General features: G+C 46.4%; 1 protein-coding gene across 2 annotated transcripts in view; it reads right to left on the bottom strand.

Moving 5' to 3' along the window:
* The window catches only part of Slco1b3 (solute carrier organic anion transporter family member 1B3), a 59,051-nt gene that overhangs the window by 3,052 nt on the left and 35,121 nt on the right, over nt 1–20,878 (bottom strand). For both annotated transcript variants that reach the window (XM_045139529.1, XM_004664378.2), the window contains exons 11-14: nt 15,997–16,168; nt 12,870–13,054; nt 6,411–6,475; nt 375–492 (exon numbers count right to left, since the gene is read on the bottom strand). In XM_045139529.1, the coding sequence (XP_044995464.1) occupies nt 375–492; nt 6,411–6,475; nt 12,870–13,054; nt 15,997–16,168 (540 nt within the window). The remainder of the gene's footprint in view (nt 1–374; nt 493–6,410; nt 6,476–12,869; nt 13,055–15,996; nt 16,169–20,878) is intronic.

Raw genomic sequence — 20,878 nt, 5'->3', positions numbered from 1 at the left:
CCCTTCCTTGGCTTAGCACTAGGGGTCACAAGCATTTGTGGCCATGTTTGTGGGTGGTAGGGATCAAACTCAGGACCTCATGCTTGCGTTACAAGTGTTCTAACCCACGGAGCCATCTCGCCAGCCCCGGCTATGTGCTTTTGGACAAGTTATTGCTTATCTCTGAATGTTAACTTATCCACATTTAAGCATAAAGATATAAATATTCTTATAGTTCCTATGAGTACTAAGATAAGACTGCCTGATAGAATACTGAGCAAAGTTAGTTGAAGGATTTAATTGTTAATGTATTAACACACTAAAAGTGATACCCTTTAGGAATTAATACAGCCAAAAGGAAAGTCAGTTAATGAAATGTATTTATGACAACTTACCCAAATAGTTCAGAACTATATATTCTACAAGCCCCTCGTTTCCCACAGCTGGTGAAAGACCACTTGAGACATGTTTTGTCAATTAGAGCCCCATAATAGATCGGTGTGAGAATCCCGCCTGCAACAGGAGGAGAAAAGCCATCACTACCAGAAACAAGCTTCACCTGGAACTGTAAGGTTGAAAAGTATGGACCCTCGGAACCCCCCCTTATGGGTATTACTCAAAAACCATCTAAGGGGCTGGAGAGATGGCATAGCGGTTAAGCGCTTGCCTGTGAAGCCTATGGACCCCAGTTCGAGGCTCGGTTCCCCAGGTCCCACGTTAGCCAGATGCACAAGGGGGCGCACGCGTCTGGAGTTTGTTTGCAGAGGCTGGAAGCCCTGGCGCGCCCATTCTCTCTCTCACTCTCTCTCTCTGCCTCTTTCTCTGTCACTCTCAAATAATCAAATAAATAAATAAAAATCTTAAAAAAAAAAACCATCTAAGGACCTGGCTACATTTATAGATAGGGTGGAAAAAAGTCTCCAAAGAAAATTCCCCCCAGGGGCATTATGGGATCAGTTTACTAAAATGTTGTCTTGGAAGGGATGACGGCCAATCACCGCCTCGCCTGTGCGGGAATCAAGGATAACTCCATGAGTAGATGGATTGTAGCCACCAAGGACGTTGGCACTATCTCCCATCAGGCTAGGGCCATGGCTGCTGCCTTTCAGGAAAATAAACAGAGAGATTTGGCCACTATGATCTGCGTATTACAGTTAAACCCTAAAAAGTCAACATGTTTAGGGTGCGGGGACAAGGGCCACTTTAAAAAGGAGTGCCCCAACAAGACAAAGCCCCCCCTGCCTCTGGGGGACAACCAATGCCCCTTGCACCCACAGTTAAACCCTAAAAAATCAATCAACATGTTTCAGGTGCAGGGACAAGGGCCACTTTAAAAAGGAGTGTCCCAACAAAACAAAGCCTCCATAGACTCCAGGAGATCATAGATAACTCTACTCTTAAACCATTCAACCCTGATCTCCCTCTTTTCCTCTACTTTTTCCCTTGGAAGACCCTGACCACTGCCCTGTTGGCTCAAAAGGGCGAGCTTATTCAGTGGATTCACCTCTAGATTGGTGGGGCCCCTAGGGTCTATTCTTTAAGTAACCAAGTAGCTGATTGTATCATTAAAGGAAGGGAAACTGCCATTAGACTCTTTGGTATTGAGCCTGACTCCATTATTACCCCATATAAGATAACTGATTTCTCTTGGCTCCAAAGAAATAATGTAAGGGTCGCTATGGCACTTGAAGGGTTCCTGGGTACCATTGACTGCCATTGTGGCCCTCATAAGTGGATGAACTCTTTTTCCAGGTTGGAGTGGAGACCCTTCCCCCAGGCTTTTCCTACCTCAACCCAACTCTGACTTCCACATTGCCTTTACAGATGGGGGGACACCTGGGGGCTTCCTTTAAATTGGGGGTCAAACCTAAGCCCATCAAGTCTATCTCTCAGGAAATGGAGGGATCAGCACAGTACAAAGAGCTTTTTGCAGTTGTTCTGGCTCTACGTACTATTCAGGAGCTGTTCACCTTATTTTCTGACAGCCTCTATGTGGTAAACCTACTGCCCAGTCTTATTGAAGCTCACATTAGACTTGATTCCAACCCTACATCCCCCTTAATGATCCAGGATCGTGCCCTGCTCAAACAAAGAGTCCACCCTATCTTCATACAACATCTTCGAGGCCATCAGAATTTACCAGGTTTCCTGTCTGAAGGAAACAGCTTGGCCAATTGGCCTCTGTGGCTCATTGTCACACTGTCTCAGAAGCTATCCAATTTCATTCCCTAACCCACATCAACTGGAGAGGCCTTAAATAAAGATTCCCCCAAATACCAAATAAAAATCTTTTTTTTTTTTTTGGTTTTCCGAGGTAGGGTCTCACTGTATCCCAGGCTGACCTGGAATTCACTCTGTAGTCTCAGGGTGGCCTTGAACTCACAGCAATCCTCCTACCTCTGCCTCCTGAGTGCTGGGATTAAAGGCATGCACCACCACGCCCGGCTTCCAAATAAAAATCTTAAAAAGATTATTAGAACATACAAGTCTTGCCAACCCTTCCTCGAAGTTACCCTCCTCCAAACTTCCGAGAATAACCCTCCGGGCCTTTGCCCCAACCATCTTTGACAAATAGATGTTACTCATTATTCCCCCGTTGGGATCATCAGAGCCCACAACAAAGCACTTTCTGGCCACTGAGGTTTGTGTTTAAATACACTAGGCGGTCTCTCTCTCGGGCTCTCTCTGCCTCTTCCCCTCTCTGTCACTCACAAATAAATAAATAAAAATAAACAACAAAAATTTTTTTTTAAAAAAGGCCTGGAGAGATGGCTTAGCGGTTAAGCGCTTGCCTGTGAAGCCTAAGGACCCCGGTTCGAGGCTTGATTCCCCAAGTCCCACGTTAGCCAGATGCACAAGGGGGTGCACGTGTCTGGAGTTTGTTTGTAGTGGCTGGAGGCCCTGGCACGCCCATTCTCTCTCTCTCTCTCTCTGCCTCTTCCTCTCCCTGTCTGTCACTCTCAAATAAATAAATAAAAATAAACAAAAATAATGTAAGTACCTTAGACAGGGCCTACACATTAAATTTTGTTTCTGATTGTAATGCTACTTGAGTCTTCAATAGTTGGTTTAACCCAACTTTTCTTTATAGTACACAAATTTGTAGAATATACAAGGCCTCCCCAGGGGAACACATGTTATCTGTAACTGAAGTGCCCATCTGTTCTCACTACTATTTTATTTTTACCAATTCTGATATTATCTCATCAGTACTCTGACCAATTATTAGAGGGAAATGTTAGTAAAAATCTATCCTTCAGTGTGTATTCATGATTTATTGACTTTATTCTGTTTTTGTAATTTGATGCATGATTTTTTTAGATCTTTGTCATGTAAGATGTGAAAGTTATTCACATCATACCTCTTATTAATTCCATTTTCTTTTTTTTTTTTTTCCCCCAGGAATTAGAACTTTATTACCAACATTCCCAGATTAGAAACCAATTTTGTGTGAAGACTCTTTGAAACTTTTGGAACTACATGTAAAATAAGCTTACTATAATGCATTTCACTCTCCAATGCTTCAAGTTAAATCTATCAAAGGAAGTCTAAATTGCTTCATAGAAAAACCCATGAGCATAATTAATATCCCACACAAAACTAAAACAAAACCAAACAAACCATCGCTTCTGCAAAGTGTTAATCCTCCAATTTAAAACCAAGTCTCCCAGGGGAAAATAATTCCATAACAGCAACTTGACACAAAGCAAATTATATGTAAGAAAGATGTAATGATGCTTTTAGAAATGCAATTTTCATATTCTAATTAGTTTCAATTTTCTGGGAATGAGGACTCTCAGAGTTAACAAAACATCAGTATCTGAGGCCAATGCAGCTGTGGGAAAGTAGTGCTGAGAAAATGGTTGTGAAATTTACATGTTTTCTTTCAAAAATGGGGTCACCCTTTGGGAAGAAATTCATCTTTCCTGCCTGAAGCTACTGGTGGGAACAAACCTACTGAACGTTTTATGTAATATTCTTTGTCCTGATTATTACTAAAATTTACAACTCTAGAGTAACTTATTTACTCAATAACATACTCTATTTAGAAAGTTGATGCTTGATGGATATTTTCCCCATAGAAGCATTTAGGTTTTCTTGGGCCATAGGACATTTCTTTCTTTCTTTTTAAATTTTTTTTGTTTTATTTTATATATTTGAGAGTGACAGAGAGAGAAAGAAGGAGAGAGAGAGAGAGAGAGAGAGAGGGGGGGGGAGGGGGGGATGTACACGCCAGGGCTTCCAGCCACTGCAAACGAACTCCAGACGCGTGCGCCCCCTTGTGCATCTGGCTAACGTGGGACCTGGGGAATGGAGCCTCAAACCGGGGTCCTTAGGCTTCTCAGGCAAGCGCTTAACCGCTAAGCCATCTCTCCAGCCCAGGACATTTCTTAAATATCTTTTTTTCTTTACTTATGTGGGGGGGGGAGGGAGAGAGAGAGAGAGAGAGAGAGAGAGGGGGGGGGGGAGGGAGGGAGGGAGGGAGGGAGGGAGGGAGGGAGGGAGAATGGGCACACTAGTGCCTCCAGCCACTGCAAACAAACTCCAGACGCATGCACCACCGTGCGCATCTGGCTTACGTGGCACCTGAAGATTCGAACCTGGGTCCTTAGGTTTCCCAGACAAGCGCCTTAATTGCTAAGCCATCTCTCCAGCCCTGCCATAGAACTTTTCTAATTAGGATTACAAAATTCTCGTTAGCAGTGTATTATATACTTTCAGAACTTTTTCTTCTATTTCTTAAAAAAAAAATATTTAGAGAGAGAGAGAGAGAGAGAGAGAGAGAGAGAAAGTGTGGTGCTCCAGGACCCCTTGCCACAGCACATGAATTCCAGATGCATGCCCACTTCGTGGGTCTGGCTTTATGTGGGTGCTGGGGAATTGAACTTGGGCTGGTTAGGCTTTGCAAATAAGCACCTGGAACTGCTGGACCATCTCTCCAGCACCCTTCCATCCTTAACGTCTCACTTCACCCCTTCAGGAGGAAGGCCGACTCCACAGCTACGTGGTCCCAGGGGCGCCGCATCCCACTGGACCTGGGGTGGACGACGTCAGCACGCGCGGCTTTTAGACACACGCGGGGCGCACAGGTGAGCCCCGGAAAGCACGGCGTGGAATCCCACGGCGCTGCCTCCTCCACGTCATTCCTGTTACCTGCCCTCTTTCCCCCTTTGAGAATCCGAGACAGAGACCCATCCTTACACACACTCCCTGGACAACTTCTCCGCTCAGAAATGCTCATTTCCCTTTGCTTGCACAGATCCCAGGGACTCACCTTTACCTCCATAGCTTCCTTCCTCTAGAGCCTCTGCCCAGGTGCCTAGGTGAGCCATTCTCCCCTTGCCTAGGCACAAGCATTCCCTCTTTGCCAGTCTTAGAGGGATTCCTAGAAGTTGTTAAAGTGACACCAGGTTTCTGGGGGTCAAAATAGCAAGTGGCAGTCACAGCAAGAGCGCTTTCCTAAGTCTCTACTGCTTCCTCGTTTGCATATTTAGAAACAGGCCTTTCACTTGGGGAGCCCAAGGGCATGCTCTTTGTCAACAAGAGTCATCAATTCCTTAGTTCGCTTTCCTTGAAAATGTTTTCTTAATCCCAGATGCTGAATCTGGAGTGTTAAATTTTCCTTCCCCTTCACTCCCAGGACCAGGCAGTGGGAAGTTGTGCGGGTGAAAAAGCCCATTTCTTCTCATTTGTACAACCTCATCTTGACCTAATTCCCAGAACTCCCAAGCTGCATTCCGCGTTACATAAAAGAGGCTTCAGTTTGGAAGGAAGACCCTCCTTGGAAGAAATAGCACCAAGTGAAATGGAAAATTCTAGCTCCTTCCAGCCTTTGGGTTTTAACGTGCAGGGTGAACATGAAGAGTCCTTGGTCAGCCTTGACCTTGGAATTGGCAAACAAATTCCATTTTAGATCACTTGGTTTTCCTCTTTCTCTTATTATTTCCATTGAGTATAAAATAGAGATGATTCTCTTCTTTGGCATACGTGTGCAGTCATATGTGTGTGTGTGGGGGGGTGTGTGTGTCTGCATTGTGTGTGTGGGTGTGTGGGTGTGTATGCATGTGCCCCATATGATCTTGTTTGGAGGTCAGAGGAGAATGTCCAATGCCCTCCTCTTGCTCAACCATGCGCTTCTCTGAGACAAGTCTCTCACTGAGCTTGGAGCTGTGGTTTTTTACTCAGTCAGATTGGGTAACCAGCGAGCCCCAGGGACTGCCTGGTCTCTGCCCACACAGGACTGGGGTTACAGATGTGCCCGGCTACACCCAGCCTTGACCCCCTCAGGTCCACACACTTGAATCATTTCCCCGGGCCTAGAAATGATTCGTAGCCGCTTCAAACTTTCTAAGTAATTTGAAATCAGTTGCATTCAGGTGTTGAGCTTTGATATGTATTGTCATATACTGAATTTAGTATATTTACCGTACCTAGTGTTCGTATAACCAGTGAGTGTAAACCCATTGCGAGCGATTTTAATTCCGGTCGAACATTTCTGAAATAAGATAAGAGCAAAATAAATAAATAAACAAATAAACAGCTTTAAAGTACCAGTTGAGCTCATCATTGAAACAATCAGTCTGTGTTATTTTTGTTTATGATTGAATGGGAACTCACTAGTAAATGCTCATATCATATAAAGCTAACAGACTTGGCATTTTTATTTTATTATTTATTTATTTGACAGAGAAAGAGAGAGAAAGAGAGAGACAGAAAGAGAATGGGCACACCAGGGCCTCCAGTCTTTGCCAATGAACTCCAGACATGTGTGTCCCCTTGTGCATCTGGCTAACATGGGTCCTGGGGAATTGAACCTGGGTCCTTTGGCTTTGCAGGGCGAACGCCTTAACTGCTAAGCCATTTATCTAGCCCAAGAGTCAGCATTTTTTTTTTTTTTTTGATTTTTCAAGGTAGGGTCTCACCCTAGTCCAGGCTGACCTGGAATTCACACTGTATTCTCAGGGTGACCTTGAACTCACAGAGATCCTCCTACCTCTGCCTCCCGAGTGCTGGCATTGAAGGCATGCACTACCACACCAGGCAAGATTCAGCATTTTTTTTTTTTTTAATATTTTTTTTGTTCAATTTTTATTTATTTGAGAGCGACAGACTCAGGGAGAAAGACAGATAGAGGAAGAGAGAGAGAATGGGCGCGCCAGGGCTTCCAGCCACTGCAAACGAACTCCAGACGCGTGCGCCCCCTTGTGCATCTGGCTAACGTGGGACCTGGGGAACCGAGCCTTGAACCGGGGTCCTTAGGCTTCACAGGCAAGCGCTTAACCGCTAAGCCATCTCTCCAGCCCAAGATTCAGCATTTTTAAGAGGCAAATATCTGAGTAATAATAATAACTCTTTTATTTATTCATTGTGTTATGACTTCAAGAAAGTCTAACAGATGTTTTAACTTTCCAAACTAAAAAAAAAAATAATTGAGGCAGTGTCTCACTCTGTAGCCCAGGCTGGCCTCAAATTCATAGCAATTATCTTGCTCCAGAATGTCTCGTAAGTGGCTGAGTCATGTCCCTCCTCTGCATGACCTCTGTCTGCCCTGATAAGGAAGTTTGTACACTGTCCTGAGACACCATTCCCAAACCTCCTTGAGAAGTTATATAGAGATTCACATATCAGCGCTCCTGCCATTTCCTGACAATTTAAGTTTTAGTTCAGTCATTTTTTTCTCCAAAATTATCTTTGCTACTATTTCTCATTGTTTTAAATGCCCAAGTAGACCATTCTCCCAATGCTGTGGCCTGTAAATTTCTTGGCTGTTTCTTCCCAGAAATCTCACCTCTCTCTTCTACCTCACCATCATACCAAGCAGTACTTGTTTTCCTGATTCTCAAGTTAGTGTACACTTGTCCTTATAACTATCTCCCAGTTTGACTTTACAACCTGCAGTACCCTACCTCCAAGCCGGGACCCCAGGCCTCCCTCAGACCCTTGCCCCCTCTCTCATGGGCCAAGTTCATTCACCTCTTCACCCCTGTTCTCACATCATATCCTGCTGACATTTAAAAAAAAATTTTTTTGGTTTATTTTTATTTATTTATTTGAGCACGACAGACAGAGAAAAAGGCAGAGAGAGAGAGAGAGAGAGAATGGGCGCGCCAGGGCTTCCAGCCACTGCAGACGAATTCCAGACACGTGCGCCCCCTTGTGCATCTGGCTAACGTGGGTCCTGGGGAACCGAGCCTCGAACAGGGGTCCTTAGGCTTCACAGGCAAGCGCTTAACCGCTAAGCCATCTCTCCAGCCCCTGCTGACATTTTTGATTCTCTCTTGTCCTTTATTGTGCTAGAAATGCTCCCCATTTTCATTTGCCCTTTGCCTTTCCTGCACCACCTATACCTAACCAGCTACATTGGCTCCCTTTAAACTCACAAGCATCAACCTTCTGTGGGTTTCCCATGTGATCCAATTACACAGTATTGTACTAGTACATCTTCAAGATTACCAGCTCATATTTCCTGCTCCTTCCCCTCTTTCTCACTAAACTGATTGCCTTGCATTTTATTTTATTATTTATTTATTTATTGAAATTTTTTTTTAATTTTTTAATTTATTTATTTCAGAGCGACAGACACAGAGAGAAAGACAGATAGAGGGAGAGAGAGAGAATGGGTGCGCCAGGGCTTCCAGCCTCTGCAAACGAACTCCAGATGCGTGCGCCCCCTTGTGCATCTGGCTAACGTGGGACCTGGGGAACCGAGCCTTGAACCGGGGTCCTTAGGCTTCACAGGCAAGCGCTTAACCGCTAAGCCATCTCTCCAGCCCTATTTTTATTTGAGACACAGAGAGAGGGACAGAGTGAGAATGGGCACGCCAGGGCCTCCAGCCACTGCAAATGAACTCTAGATGTGTGTGCCACCGTGTGCGTCTGATTTACGTGGAACCTGGAGAATCAAACCTGGGTCCTTAGGCTTCGCAGGCAAGGGCCTTAACGGTTAAGCCATCTCTCCAGCCCGAGCCTTGCGTTCTATTTGACGGAGAGTCATTCAGTATTCTTTCACCAGTAAAATGACAATTTCACTTGCCTTCCACCCACCAGATCACCTCCCCTTCTAGTACACTGTAAAAGAAATTCACCCCAGTTACGAACTAGGCTTTCTTTCTACTCTTGTCCTTTCTCCCACTGCTTTTCCAAACAGCCTTTAGCCCTTGCCCTTATCCCTGTGAAGACTAACAGCCTGTCATGAAATGCGATGCTCTTCCTACTCCATAGCTCCCATCTCTCTCACCAACCCTGGATGCCACTGCTCACGTTCCTTGACACTTTGTTCATCTGCTTTCTGGTGCCTTCCAGTGATTTCTGTTCCCACACTGGATTCTCCCTCACAAGACTCTGAGGTTACCGTGCCTGGGTCTTGACCCTAATGTCTATTCTCAGAACTCAGCCTCGACCATGAGCGTCTCTCTCTCTCTCTCTCTCTTTCTCTCTCTCTCTCTCTTTTTTTCTGAGGTAGAGTCTCTCTCTGGTCCCGGCTGACCCGGAATTCACTATGTCGTCTCAGGGTGGCCTCGAACTCACGGCGATCCTCTTACCTCTGCCTCCCGAGTGCTGGGATTAAAGGCGTGCACCACCACGCCCGGCTAAACAGCGTCAGCATTTTAAACACGTTCTGAATGTTGCTGATTCCAAAACGTACGTGTCTTGACTGCAGTGTTTTTACGATTGGGTTATACGTGCGACCGTATTGCCCAATGTCTAATAAGCCTTTGTAATTTAGACAGATGGAAGAGGTCCTTGCATCCCCAATCTTCCCTAGTCCTAGTTTTTCCCTCTTTTTTTTTTTGTTCTTTTCTTTTTCTTTTTCTATATAGCACCACTGGTCTCCTCTGGGACCACAGACCAGAATCTTGGGATTATTTGTAAATCCTGCCTTTCCAGCTCATCCTACTGGCTTTCCCTTAAAAACCAAACAAAGAGGCCAGGAAGCAAATCACTTCGTGCTTCCCACATCATCCCACCTTGCAGACAGTAGCATAGCCCTCTATTTTCCTTGATTCCATGCTTCGGAGTACAAGGTCTGCGGCCCAGGCTGGTTTTGAATTTGCGGGCATCTTCCTGCCTCGGCTGCGGTTACAGGTAGGAGCCGCCACCACCCTGGCTTCTTGGTTCCAGCCTCCTCTCCCTCAAAAGTTCTCTTCACACAGCAGCCGGTGTGTAATCTTCTCATTAGGCAAGTCAGGTGTGATCCTGACGTGCAAACTTCTCTACGGGCCCCTCGGCACACTGAGGGTCGTCTTGATTTTCCACCGCGAAGCACGTGGCCGATGATGCCTCTGTCACCGTCCTGTTGACTTCTCCCTTCGCGTTCCTTGACCTCCTTCATGGTAGGACGTCATGGGTCCTGCCCTTTGTCTGGATTCCCCTAGGCTCATCCACAGGGCCCGATAGTAGTGTGGCTGCTGTCCTAGGCGGGGCTTCCAACGCTTGCTATGTGAACTGGAGTCTTCCCTGGCCTTCCTTTTCTTTCTTTTTTTTTTTTGGTTTTTCAAGGTAGGGTCTCACTCTAGCCCAGGCTGATCTGAAATTCACAATGGAGTCTCAGGGTGGCCTTGAACTTTCAGTGATCCTCCTACCTCTGCTTCCCAAGTGCTGGGATTAAAGGCGTGCGCCACCATGCCCGGCTGGCCTTCCTTTTCTATCTCCACCCTGTGATTACAGTCCTTCTCGTATAGTTTGCATCGTTTCTTCCTCGCTTGTTGTCTCTCCTCTTGTACCCACTCACTACCCACGCCCTCATCTGAAGCTCGGGGAAGCCCCGTCACCTTTATTCCCGTCGCAGCCCCCAGGGCTAGAGCCTGGCATGTGCCATGAGCAGGCTTGAAAGGATGCGCATTGTCATTACCGCAATCCCCGAGGAATCAGTTAGTGATGGTAGTTTAATGTTCTACCCCACGGTCAGCCTCAGAAAGTTTCCTTTGATAAAAATCAAGTATCAGTGATAGGATCAATAAGTGTTTTCCATGAGTGCTAACATTCACTTCACTATTTTTTATTATTTCTTAAAGAGAATGGGATAGAGAGAGAGAGACAGAGAATTGGCGCACCAGGGCCTCAGCCACTACAATTGCACCCCCAGATGCTTGCGCCACCTAGTGGGCACGCATGGCTTTGCCCTTGCCTCACCTTTGTGTGTCTGGCTTATGTGGGATCCGGAGAGCCGAACATAGGTCCCTAGGCTCCACAGGAGAGCGCCTTAACTGCTAAGCCAACTCTCTAGCCCGTCTTCACTATTTTTTAAAAGAAGGCTAAAGATAACTGTCTTTAGTAGATGGGTTCATAGCTTTTTATACTCTCTCATGATAGTAATATTATTGCCAGATGGCTAAATTAAGAGGCTAAAACCCACAAGAGACAAACCCAGATTGAGGTTTGATAGGATTTTCTATAGCTTAGTAAGTCTTTCAATTGGTAAGTAAGGAAAACGTGTTTTTCTTTTTCCCTAAGTAGACGGCATTTGATATGAAGGTCGAGTTATATCCCAGGACTTAGCTTAGTGTAAATTTTACCAGACTTGTGGTCATAGTGCAGCTTGAGTTGCTACCAGTACCCATCTTAACAAGAGCTAGTTATGTCTTATACCCTCCTTCTGACCTCTAGTGAAATATGAATTAGTTATGTTGGGTTTCAAGGTATAATGAAACAGTCATCTGGGCCACTGTACTTATATGTGCATAACTTTAAAGGTCCGTTTGCCAGGCTCCACATCTCTTCAGTTTTGGGAGCGAGTGATTAATTCCCCCAAAGACACCTGTTCTTCCTCAGTTGTGTTTCCACCTCCAGTGTGCCCTGCGCCTCTCTGAGGTCCAGCCAGTGTGCGTGTTTTCAGCCTCCAAGCAGTTCTGTATCTGCCCAGCTTCAAGGTTTCCCATGAAAACCCCTCCAGGCGGCTACTTGGTTTTCCGATCAAATGTCACTTCTTTTGAGAAGTATCTGTGAAATTCTTCCAGTCCCTCACGTTGTTCTTAAAATTGGATTTCTTTTTTTTTTAAAAAAAAATCCATTTATGGGCTGGAGAGATGGCTTAGCGGTTAAGTGCTTGCCTGTGAAGCCTAAGGACCCCAGTTTGAGGCTCGATTCCCCAGGACCCACGTTAGCCAGGTGCACAAGGGGGCGCATGCGTCTGGAGTGCGTTTGAAGTGGGTGGAGCCCTGGCGCGCCCATTCTCTCTCTCTCTGCCTCTTTCTCTCTCAAATGAATAAATAAAAATTGAATAAAAAAATCCATTTATTATTAGTAATCTTTTCTGTTGTCATGTGGATAATTTTGCAGTTACACATGAATTTTACAGCCAGCTTCTTGTGGCAATCTAAGATGCTTACTCAACGTGGGATATTCTTCATCTGGTATGGGATTTGGCCACTAAGGGAAGGGATAAGCTCTTTCCATTTGCTTATTTATTTATTTATTTTTGTCCATTGGGCCTTATGGAAGATGAAGCCTGTGAAGTGATTGAAATCCTTTGGAATATTATTGTTGACTCTGGTTTAAATGTGTCTGATGCCCAAGTAGCTTCTTTCAACCAGGTTAATAAACGACTCTCCCTGGCATGCCCGGAAGGAAGCAAAGGAACCCAAAGCAGTTCATTTAGAATCATGGAAAGACTGTTTTAAAATTGAGGTAATTATCAATAAGTCTGTATCTTAAGAGTCACAGGTGAGAACACATGGAATGTAGATCAATGGATAACCAGAGGCGGGATTCTTATTAATTATAGTATCGAACCTAAGGCAATCTTGTCTAGAAGATACATTCCTGGATAGCTAAAATGTAACATGATGTAAACCTGGGTCCCAAGTATATTATGAGACAAGGTACATCATGATATGTGTTTAGGGCCTATATACATGAGTAATACAATTGATGTGGAAAGTTGTACTCACTTCACAAGCAGCAAGATGAGTGAGGTACTTCCCATTGAAATAGAAAAAGAATTCAGGACTTGTACAATTATATAAACGTAATGTTTCTTTTTACAATCATTATCTCTTGGGCATTCACCCAAACGGGCTGAGTAATTGCCCGTCTTGGAAGCAGGTGGCTCCACACAGCTACACTCATAGAAGACCTAAAAAAAAAAAAAAAAAAAAAAAAAAAGAGTTTTGAAATATCACAGGTTGTCTGGAAAATAGGCCAGGGTTATTTAAAAATGTATTCTATTATATTTAAAGAACTTTCATCTATTCAAGCTAAAGTGTTTCAAGTGTTAACAGAATGTAAAATTAACAGTTGACAGACAAAATAGCTTCCCGAATTACTTTCTAGATAAGACAAAACAATTTACTACTAACTTATTTGCAGCAGGGTCTCACTCTAGCCCAGGCTGACCTGAAACTATGCCACCTAGGCTGGATTTGAACTCAAGGCAATTCTCCCACCTCAGCCTCCAGAGTGCTGAGATTAAAGGTGTGAGCCACCATGCCAAACATCTAATTTTGACCTTATAAAATGATCGAAATTAGTATTTGAAATGATTTAAATGTTCAAGTAGATTTTTAAAACTTTATAATTTAATTTTTTTTGAGAGAAAGGGAGAGAGATAGAGAGAGAGAGAGGGAGAAAGAAAGAGAGACTGGGCACGCTGGGACCTCCAACCACTGCGAATGAATTTCAAATGAATATGCCACTTTGTGCATCTGGCTCATGTGGGTCCTGGGGATCAAACTGAGGCCCTTTGGCTTTGCAGGCAAGTGCCTTAACTGCTAATCCATTTCTCCAGCCTAGATTCTTTTTAAATATTCTGCTTCCATTCACCTTTAGTTTCTGCATTGCTTCCACCTACTCTCTTTGAAGTCACCAGTGTGTGTTAGGGGCATGCCATAGGGAATGATTGTTCAGATAATGCAGAAATAAAACGGTTTGTGAGGGGTCAAAATCTGAAATAGAGGTTCTAGAATTCTATTTTGGCAAGTGAAAATAACATCCAATAGCATAATGACAGAAAATTTAAAAAAAAATATATAATGTTATTCCAAGCAATGTTAACACAATAGAATGGCCTGGCTAGTAGTGCATAGAAAGAATAGATTTGGGGATACACAAACTTGGAGATTTTAATCTGATGAGAGGTTTCTAAGCATAGGTAGCTGTAACAAATTATAATACGGTTTCATATTAAACGGAAGTTTAAGGAAAGTTTAACAAAAATTGCTGGAGGAACTGAGAAAGAATTTGAATCCACAGTTGTATAATTCTACCAAGCTTTCTTTTCTTAGCTTTTTTTTTTCCCTCTTATAAATCTCTTAGAAATAATATGGCAGGGCTGGTGAGGTGGCTCCGTGGTTAAAGGTGTTTGCTTGTTTGCCAAACCTGACGGCCCAATCTCAATTCCCCAGTACCCATAGAAATCCAAATGCACAAAGTGTCACGTGCATCTGGAGTTGATTTACAGTGGTGAAGAGAATACGGTCGGCCACTTCCTTTCTGTCTCATTCTATCTTTCGGTAAACTTGCAAATAAACTTTAAAAATATTTTAAATAAAGAAATAAAGTGGCAGAATCATTAATGAATGAAACACATGGGCCAATAAAACCAAACTTTGGTACAAAAATCCTTATTGCAGAAGAGATGAGTTTATTACTGAGGGTTTAGTAAAAGACCTTCGCAGTAGCCTCAAAATGTTAGGGTCATTTCTAGTATTTAAAAGATGGTGTGACCATGGAAGGTGGAACTCTCTGGAAGATTCTAACTGTTCCTGGGGCTTTCGCTGTAGGCTGTATGGGATTATGAATTACACAAGGACCTCTCAAAGACAAGACATTAATCATGCCTTACCATGAATTACCATGAATATGAGATACAGACTTCTAAAGATGTGTGAGTTTATTTGTGTGTCAGCTCTAGAGAATCTGGGATGCTTTATTCTCCAAAGTTTGTTATGTTTTCCCATAGCACATGTTGTGGGGAATAAGGGCGGAAGTTTAAAGACTGAATGCATAAGGGTGTGGCCTAAAGCACCGGCCATGTGGCGCAAGCAGTAACCGCAGCATTTATGAAGTTGAAGCAGGAGGATCATAAGTTCAAAGACAGCGTGGGCTGCATAGCAAGATCCTTTGTCAAAATAATAATAATAATAATAATAATAATTGAGGCTAATGGTAAGGGTAAAAAAATAGAAGCTAGCAGATAGTCAACCTTGTGAGATGTGGAGAAGACTGGAGGTGTGGGTGGCCCCCTAAGTGACCCTCCAGTACTGGGAGTCCCCAGGGGTTGGTGATAACTCTCAGCTTATGTAGAAAGGAATGTTCTGGAGGGAGGAGAGAAGGGCACTTTTTTCATGAGGCATGTCAGCAATATGTAAGCCAAGGACCTACATGATCCTGGGTAGAAACAGGGGCGGAAGACAGCCAAGTGAGCATTCAGTCACTACTACTTCCTGGAACGTTAGAAGGCAAGCGAGCCTAAATTTAGATTCATGAAAGTTGCTGGAGAGATGGCTTTGAGCAATTAAGGCGCTTGACTCCAAAGCCTAAGGACCCAGGTTCAATTACCCAGAACCCATGTAAGCCAGATGCACGCAGCGGCACATGTGTCTGGAGGTCCTTTGCAGCGGCTAGAGGACCTGGTGTACCCATTCTCTGTCTTTGTCTCTCTTCCTACTAAAGAAAGCAAAGTAAAAAACAAATAAGAGAATCACGAATGTCTATAGATGTAATCACACTATTTGTAAATAGAGGCTTCCCCTTCCACCTTAGAGATAAAAATAATCCCCACGTGATGAAAACTACATACTTCTATCAAATAAAAAGCTTCCTGGAAGCCCTAAATACATTCCCATTCTAAAAGAGGATAAAATGAAAATCAAGGGACAGAATAAGCTTGTGGGGTCAGAAGTAAGATTTTCTACACAACTTCATTTCCCTAATATCACAGCCAATACAATGGCAGGCAAAATGTGAATCTTCCTTATCACGTTATCAGAGAACTTAGTTTATGGGAAGATTTGGCAAGTAAATGTTAAACCTCATCTGTAGTTTTGATTAAGGAGAGAAAAGCAAATCAATACTTACTGTATTATTAGGCACTTTATTGCCGGTCAAATATTTGCACCCTGCTAGACAAGGTGAAATGTAAGTTATTCCATTGTCCCCACAGACTGGCTCCCATTCCTTCCCATCACAATTGCAGTCTGAGTTGCAGTAGGAAAGTGGTACCTCAGTATGAGGTTTCATTGGGTTGATTCTGAAAATACACAATGGATAGATGTCAGAGAGAAAGAGGGAGGAGGGAGGAAGAACTGGGGAAGGGAGAAGAGAAAAGATAAGTGAGATTCAAGGGACCACCTCGATTTAGAGAAGGGAATGTGATGGAATGGCACCACCTGATGTTCTAGATTATTTCCATCTTTACCAACTTTACCAAACATAACTACAAGAAGTAAAACTCAAAGAAAAAAAGAAAAAAAGCAAGCCAGCAAGCAGAGAGAATATGTGCGACTCAAACAAAAGATCTCAGTGATTCACTTAAGATTTTTTTTTTTCTTTTTTGGTTTTTCTAGGTAGGGTCTGGCTCTAGCTCAGGCTGACCTGGAACTCACTACGTAGTTAAAAAGGGGGGCTTATAACTCACAGCGATCCTCCTACCTCTGCCTCCCTAGTGCTGGGAATCCTTAAGAAATTTAACATTAGATAAATTATTTCATTTTTTTCTGATTCAATTTTTTTTTTCAGTAGGATAATGAGCATTAAGCTGAGGCTCCTTCCACCACAATGTAAAGGTCATGTGAGTCTGTGAATTCTAATGTGACTGTTTGGATTTAATAGACCGCAGATTGACGACACAAGAATCCACATGACCCAGACCAAATGTCTGAGGATCAATTTTGAAAAATCAAGGATAAAATCAATTGAGACAAGAAAAGCTAGGCAAGTACATAGTTTTGATGTTTCTGTCATTTTCTGGGTGGAATCCAAGCATTTGGCATACGCAGCCATGCTGGGGTTGAGAATAGGCAACAAAGGCGGTGGAGTTCCCATGGGACTGTTTCCCCTGGTGAAGGGTAACGGTCTTTCCTAGAGTGCACTGTGCCTCCATTACCAGAATAGGTGATGATTGGGATTGAAAGATTGGCATTCTTTGTAATAAGGAGCAAACAGGAAGGAAATTCAGAATGAATATGGCAAGCCTCCAAGAATGGAAGAATGCTTAGGCAAAACAAAAATCAAAACAAAAAGACATACGGAAGATTGGAGAGTTATGACTGACATCTCAGAGCACACAGAGTTGGCAAACCAGCTGCCAACAGTAAGTGAAGGGCAGGAGGTGGGGAGCGGCTGTGGTCAGAGGTGAAGAGGCAGGAGGTGGGGAGCAGCTGTGGTCAGAGGTGACCAGACAGGAGATGGGGAGCAGCTGTGGTCAGAGGTGAAGAGGCAGGAGGTGGGGAGCAGCTGTGATCAGAGGTGAAGAGGCAGGATCTGGGGAGCAGCTGTGATCAGAGGTGATGAGGCAGGAGGTGGAGAGCAGCTGTGGTCAGAGGTGAAGAGGCAGGAGGTGGAGAGCAGCTGTGGTCAGAGGTGAAGAGACAGGAGATGGGGAGCAGCTGTGGTCAGAGGTGAAGAGACAGGAGATGGGGAGCAGCTGTGGTCAGAGGTGAAGAGACAGGAGATGGGGATCAGCTGTGATCAGAGGTGAAGAGGCAGGAGGTGGGGAGCAGCTGTGGTCAGAGGTGAAGAGACAGGAGATGGGGATCAGCTGTGATCAGAGGTGAAGAGGCAGGAGGTGGGGAGCAGCTGTGGTCAGAGGTGAAGAGACAGGAGGTGGGGAGCAGCTGTGATCAGAGGTGAAGAGGCAGGAGGTGGAGAGCAGCTGTGATCAGAGGTGAAGAGACAGGAGGTGGAGAGCAGCTGTGATCAGAGGTGAAGAGGCAGGAGGTGGAGAGCAGCTGTGATCAGAGGTGAAGAGGCAGGAGGTGGGGAGCAGCTGTGGTCAGAGGTGAAGAGACAGGAGGTGGGGAGCAGCTGTGATCAGAGGTGAAGAGGCAGGAGGTGGAGAGCAGCTGTGATCAGAGGTGATGAGGCAGGAGGTGGGGAGCAGCTGTGGTCAGAGGTGAAGAGGCAGGAGGTGGAGAGCAGCTGTGGTCAGAGGTGAAGAGGCAGGAGGTGGAGAGCAGCTGTGGTCAGAGGTGAAGAGGCAGGAGGTGGAGAGCAGCTGTGGTCAGAGGTGAAGAGACAGGAGGTGGAGAGCAGCTGTGATCAGAGGTGAAGAGGCAGGAGGTGGAGAGCAGCTGTGGTCAGAGGTGAAGAGGCAGGAGGTGGGGAGCAGCTGTGGTCAGAGGTGATGAGGCAGGAGGTGGAGAGCAGCTGTGGTCAGAGGTGAAGAGGCAGGAGGTGGGGAGCAGCTGTGGTCAGAGGTGAAGAGACAGGAGGTGGAGAGCAGCTGTGGTCAGAGGTGAAGAGGCAGGAGGTGGAGAGCAGCTGTGATCAGAGGTGATGAGGCAGGAGGTGGAGAGCAGCTGTGGTCAGAGGTGAAGAGGCAGGAGGTGGGGAGCAGCTGTGGTCAGAGGTGAAGAGACAGGAGGTGGAGAGCAGCTGTGGTCAGAGGTGAAGAGACAGGAGGTGGGGAGCAGCTGTGATCAGAGGTGAAGAGGCAGGAGGTGGGGAGCAGCTGTGATCAGAGGTGAAGAGGCAGGAGGTGGAGAGCAGCTGTGATCAGAGGTGAAGAGGCAGGAGGTGGGGAGCAGCTGTGGTCAGAGGTGAAGAGACAGGAGGTGGAGAGCAGCTGTGGTCAGAGGTGAAGAGACAGGAGGTGGGGAGCAGCTGTGGTCAGAGGTGAAGAGGCAGGAGGTGGGGAGCAGCTGTGATCAGAGGTGACCAGACAGGAGATGGGGAGCAGCTGTGGTCAGAGGTGAAGAGGCAGGAGGTGGGGAGCAGCTGTGATCAGAGGTGACCAGACAGGAGATGGGGAGCAGCTGTGGTCAGAGGTGAAGAGGCAGGAGGTGGGGAGCAGCTGTGATCAGAGGTGAAGAGGCAGGATCTGGGGAGCAGCTGTGATCAGAGGTGATGAGGCAGGAGGTGGAGAGCAGCTGTGGTCAGAGGTGAAGAGGCAGGAGGTGGAGAGCAGCTGTGGTCAGAGGTGAAGAGGCAGGAGGTGGAGAGCAGCTGTGGTCAGAGGTGATGAGGCAGGAGGTGGAGAGCAGCTGTGGTCAGAGGTGAAGAGGCAGGAGGTGGAGAGCAGCTGTGGTCAGAGGTGAAGAGGCAGGAGGTGGAGAGCAGCTGTGGTCAGAGGTGAAGAGGCAGGAGGTGGAGAGCAGCTGTGGTCAGAGGTGAAGAGGCAGGAGGTGGAGAGCAGCTGTGGTCAGAGGTGAAGAGACAGGAGATGGGGAGCAGCTGTGGTCAGAGGTGAAGAGGCAGGAGGTGGAGAGCAGCTGTGATCAGAGGTGATGAGGCAGGAGGTGGAGAGCAGCTGTGGTCAGAGGTGAAGAGGCAGGAGGTGGAGAGCAGCTGTGGTCAGAGGTGAAGAGGCAGGAGGTGGAGAGCAGCTGTGGTCAGAGGTGAAGAGGCAGGAGGTGGAGAGCAGCTGTGGTCAGAGGTGAAGAGGCAGGAGGTGGAGAGCAGCTGTGGTCAGAGGTGAAGAGGCAGGAGGTGGGGAGCAGCTGTGATCAGAGGTGAAGAGACAGGAGATGGGGATCAGCTGTGATCAGAGGTGATGAGGCAGGAGGTGGAGAGCAGCTGTGATCAGAGGTGAAGAGGCAGGAGGTGGGGAGCAGCTGTGATCAGAGGTGAAGAGGCAGGATCTGGGGAGCAGCTGTGATCAGAGGTGATGAGGCAGGAGGTGGGGAGCAGCTGTGGTCAGAGGTGACCAGACAGGAGATGGGGAGCAGCTGTGGTCAGAGGTGAAGAGGCAGGAGGTGGAGAGCAGCTGTGGTCAGAGGTGACCAGACAGGAGATGGGGAGCAGCTGTGGTCAGAGGTGATGAGGCAGGAGGTGGGGAGCAGCTGTGGTCAGAGGTGAAGAGGCAGGAGGTGGAGAGCAGCTGTGATCAGAGGTGATGAGGCAGGAGGTGGGGAGCAGCTGTGGTCAGAGGTGATGAGGCAGGAGGTGGGGAGCAGCTGTGGTCAGAGGTGACCAGACAGGAGATGGGGAGCAGCTGTGGTCAGAGGTGATGAGGCAGGAGGTGGGGAGCAGCTGTGGTCAGAGGTGAAGAGGCAGGAGGTGGAGAGCAGCTGTGATCAGAGGTGATGAGGCAGGAGGTGGAGAGCAGCTGTGGTCAGAGGTGAAGAGGCAGGAGGTGGAGAGCAGCTGTGGTCAGAGGTGAAGAGGCAGGAGGTGGAGAGCAGCTGTGGTCAGAGGTGAAGAGGCAGGAGGTGGAGAGCAGCTGTGGTCAGAGGTGAAGAGGCAGGAGGTGGAGAGCAGCTGTGGTCAGAGGTGAAGAGACAGGAGATGGGGATCAGCTGTGATCAGAGGTGATGAGGCAGGAGGTGGAGAGCAGCTGTGATCAGAGGTGAAGAGACAGGAGGTGGAGAGCAGCTGTGATCAGAGGTGAAGAGGCAGGAGGTGGAGAGCAGCTGTGATCAGAGGTGAGGAGGCAGGAGGTGGTGAGCAGCTGTGATCAGAGGTGAAGAGACAGGAAATGGGGATCAGCTGTGATCAGAGGTGAAGAGGCAGGAGGTGGAGAGCAGCTGTGATCAGAGGTGAAGAGGCAGGAGGTGGAGAGCAGCTGTGGTCAGAGGTGAAGAGGCAGGAGGTGGAGAGCAGCTGTGATCAGAGGTGAAGAGGCAGGAGGTGGAGAGCAGCTGTGATCAGAGGTGAAGAGACAGGAGGTGGGTACAGCTGTGATCAGAGGTGAGGAGGCAGGAGGTGGAGAGCAGCTGTGATCAGAGGTGAAGAGGCAGGAGGTGGAGAGCAGCTGTGATCAGAGGTGAAGAGGCAGGAGGTGGAGAGCAGCTGTGGTCAG

This window comes from Jaculus jaculus, chromosome 22 (genome assembly GCF_020740685.1).
Source record: "Jaculus jaculus isolate mJacJac1 chromosome 22, mJacJac1.mat.Y.cur, whole genome shotgun sequence".
Classification (NCBI taxonomy): domain Eukaryota; kingdom Metazoa; phylum Chordata; class Mammalia; order Rodentia; family Dipodidae; genus Jaculus; species Jaculus jaculus.
This window is presented reverse-complemented; position numbering and strand designations above follow the sequence as displayed.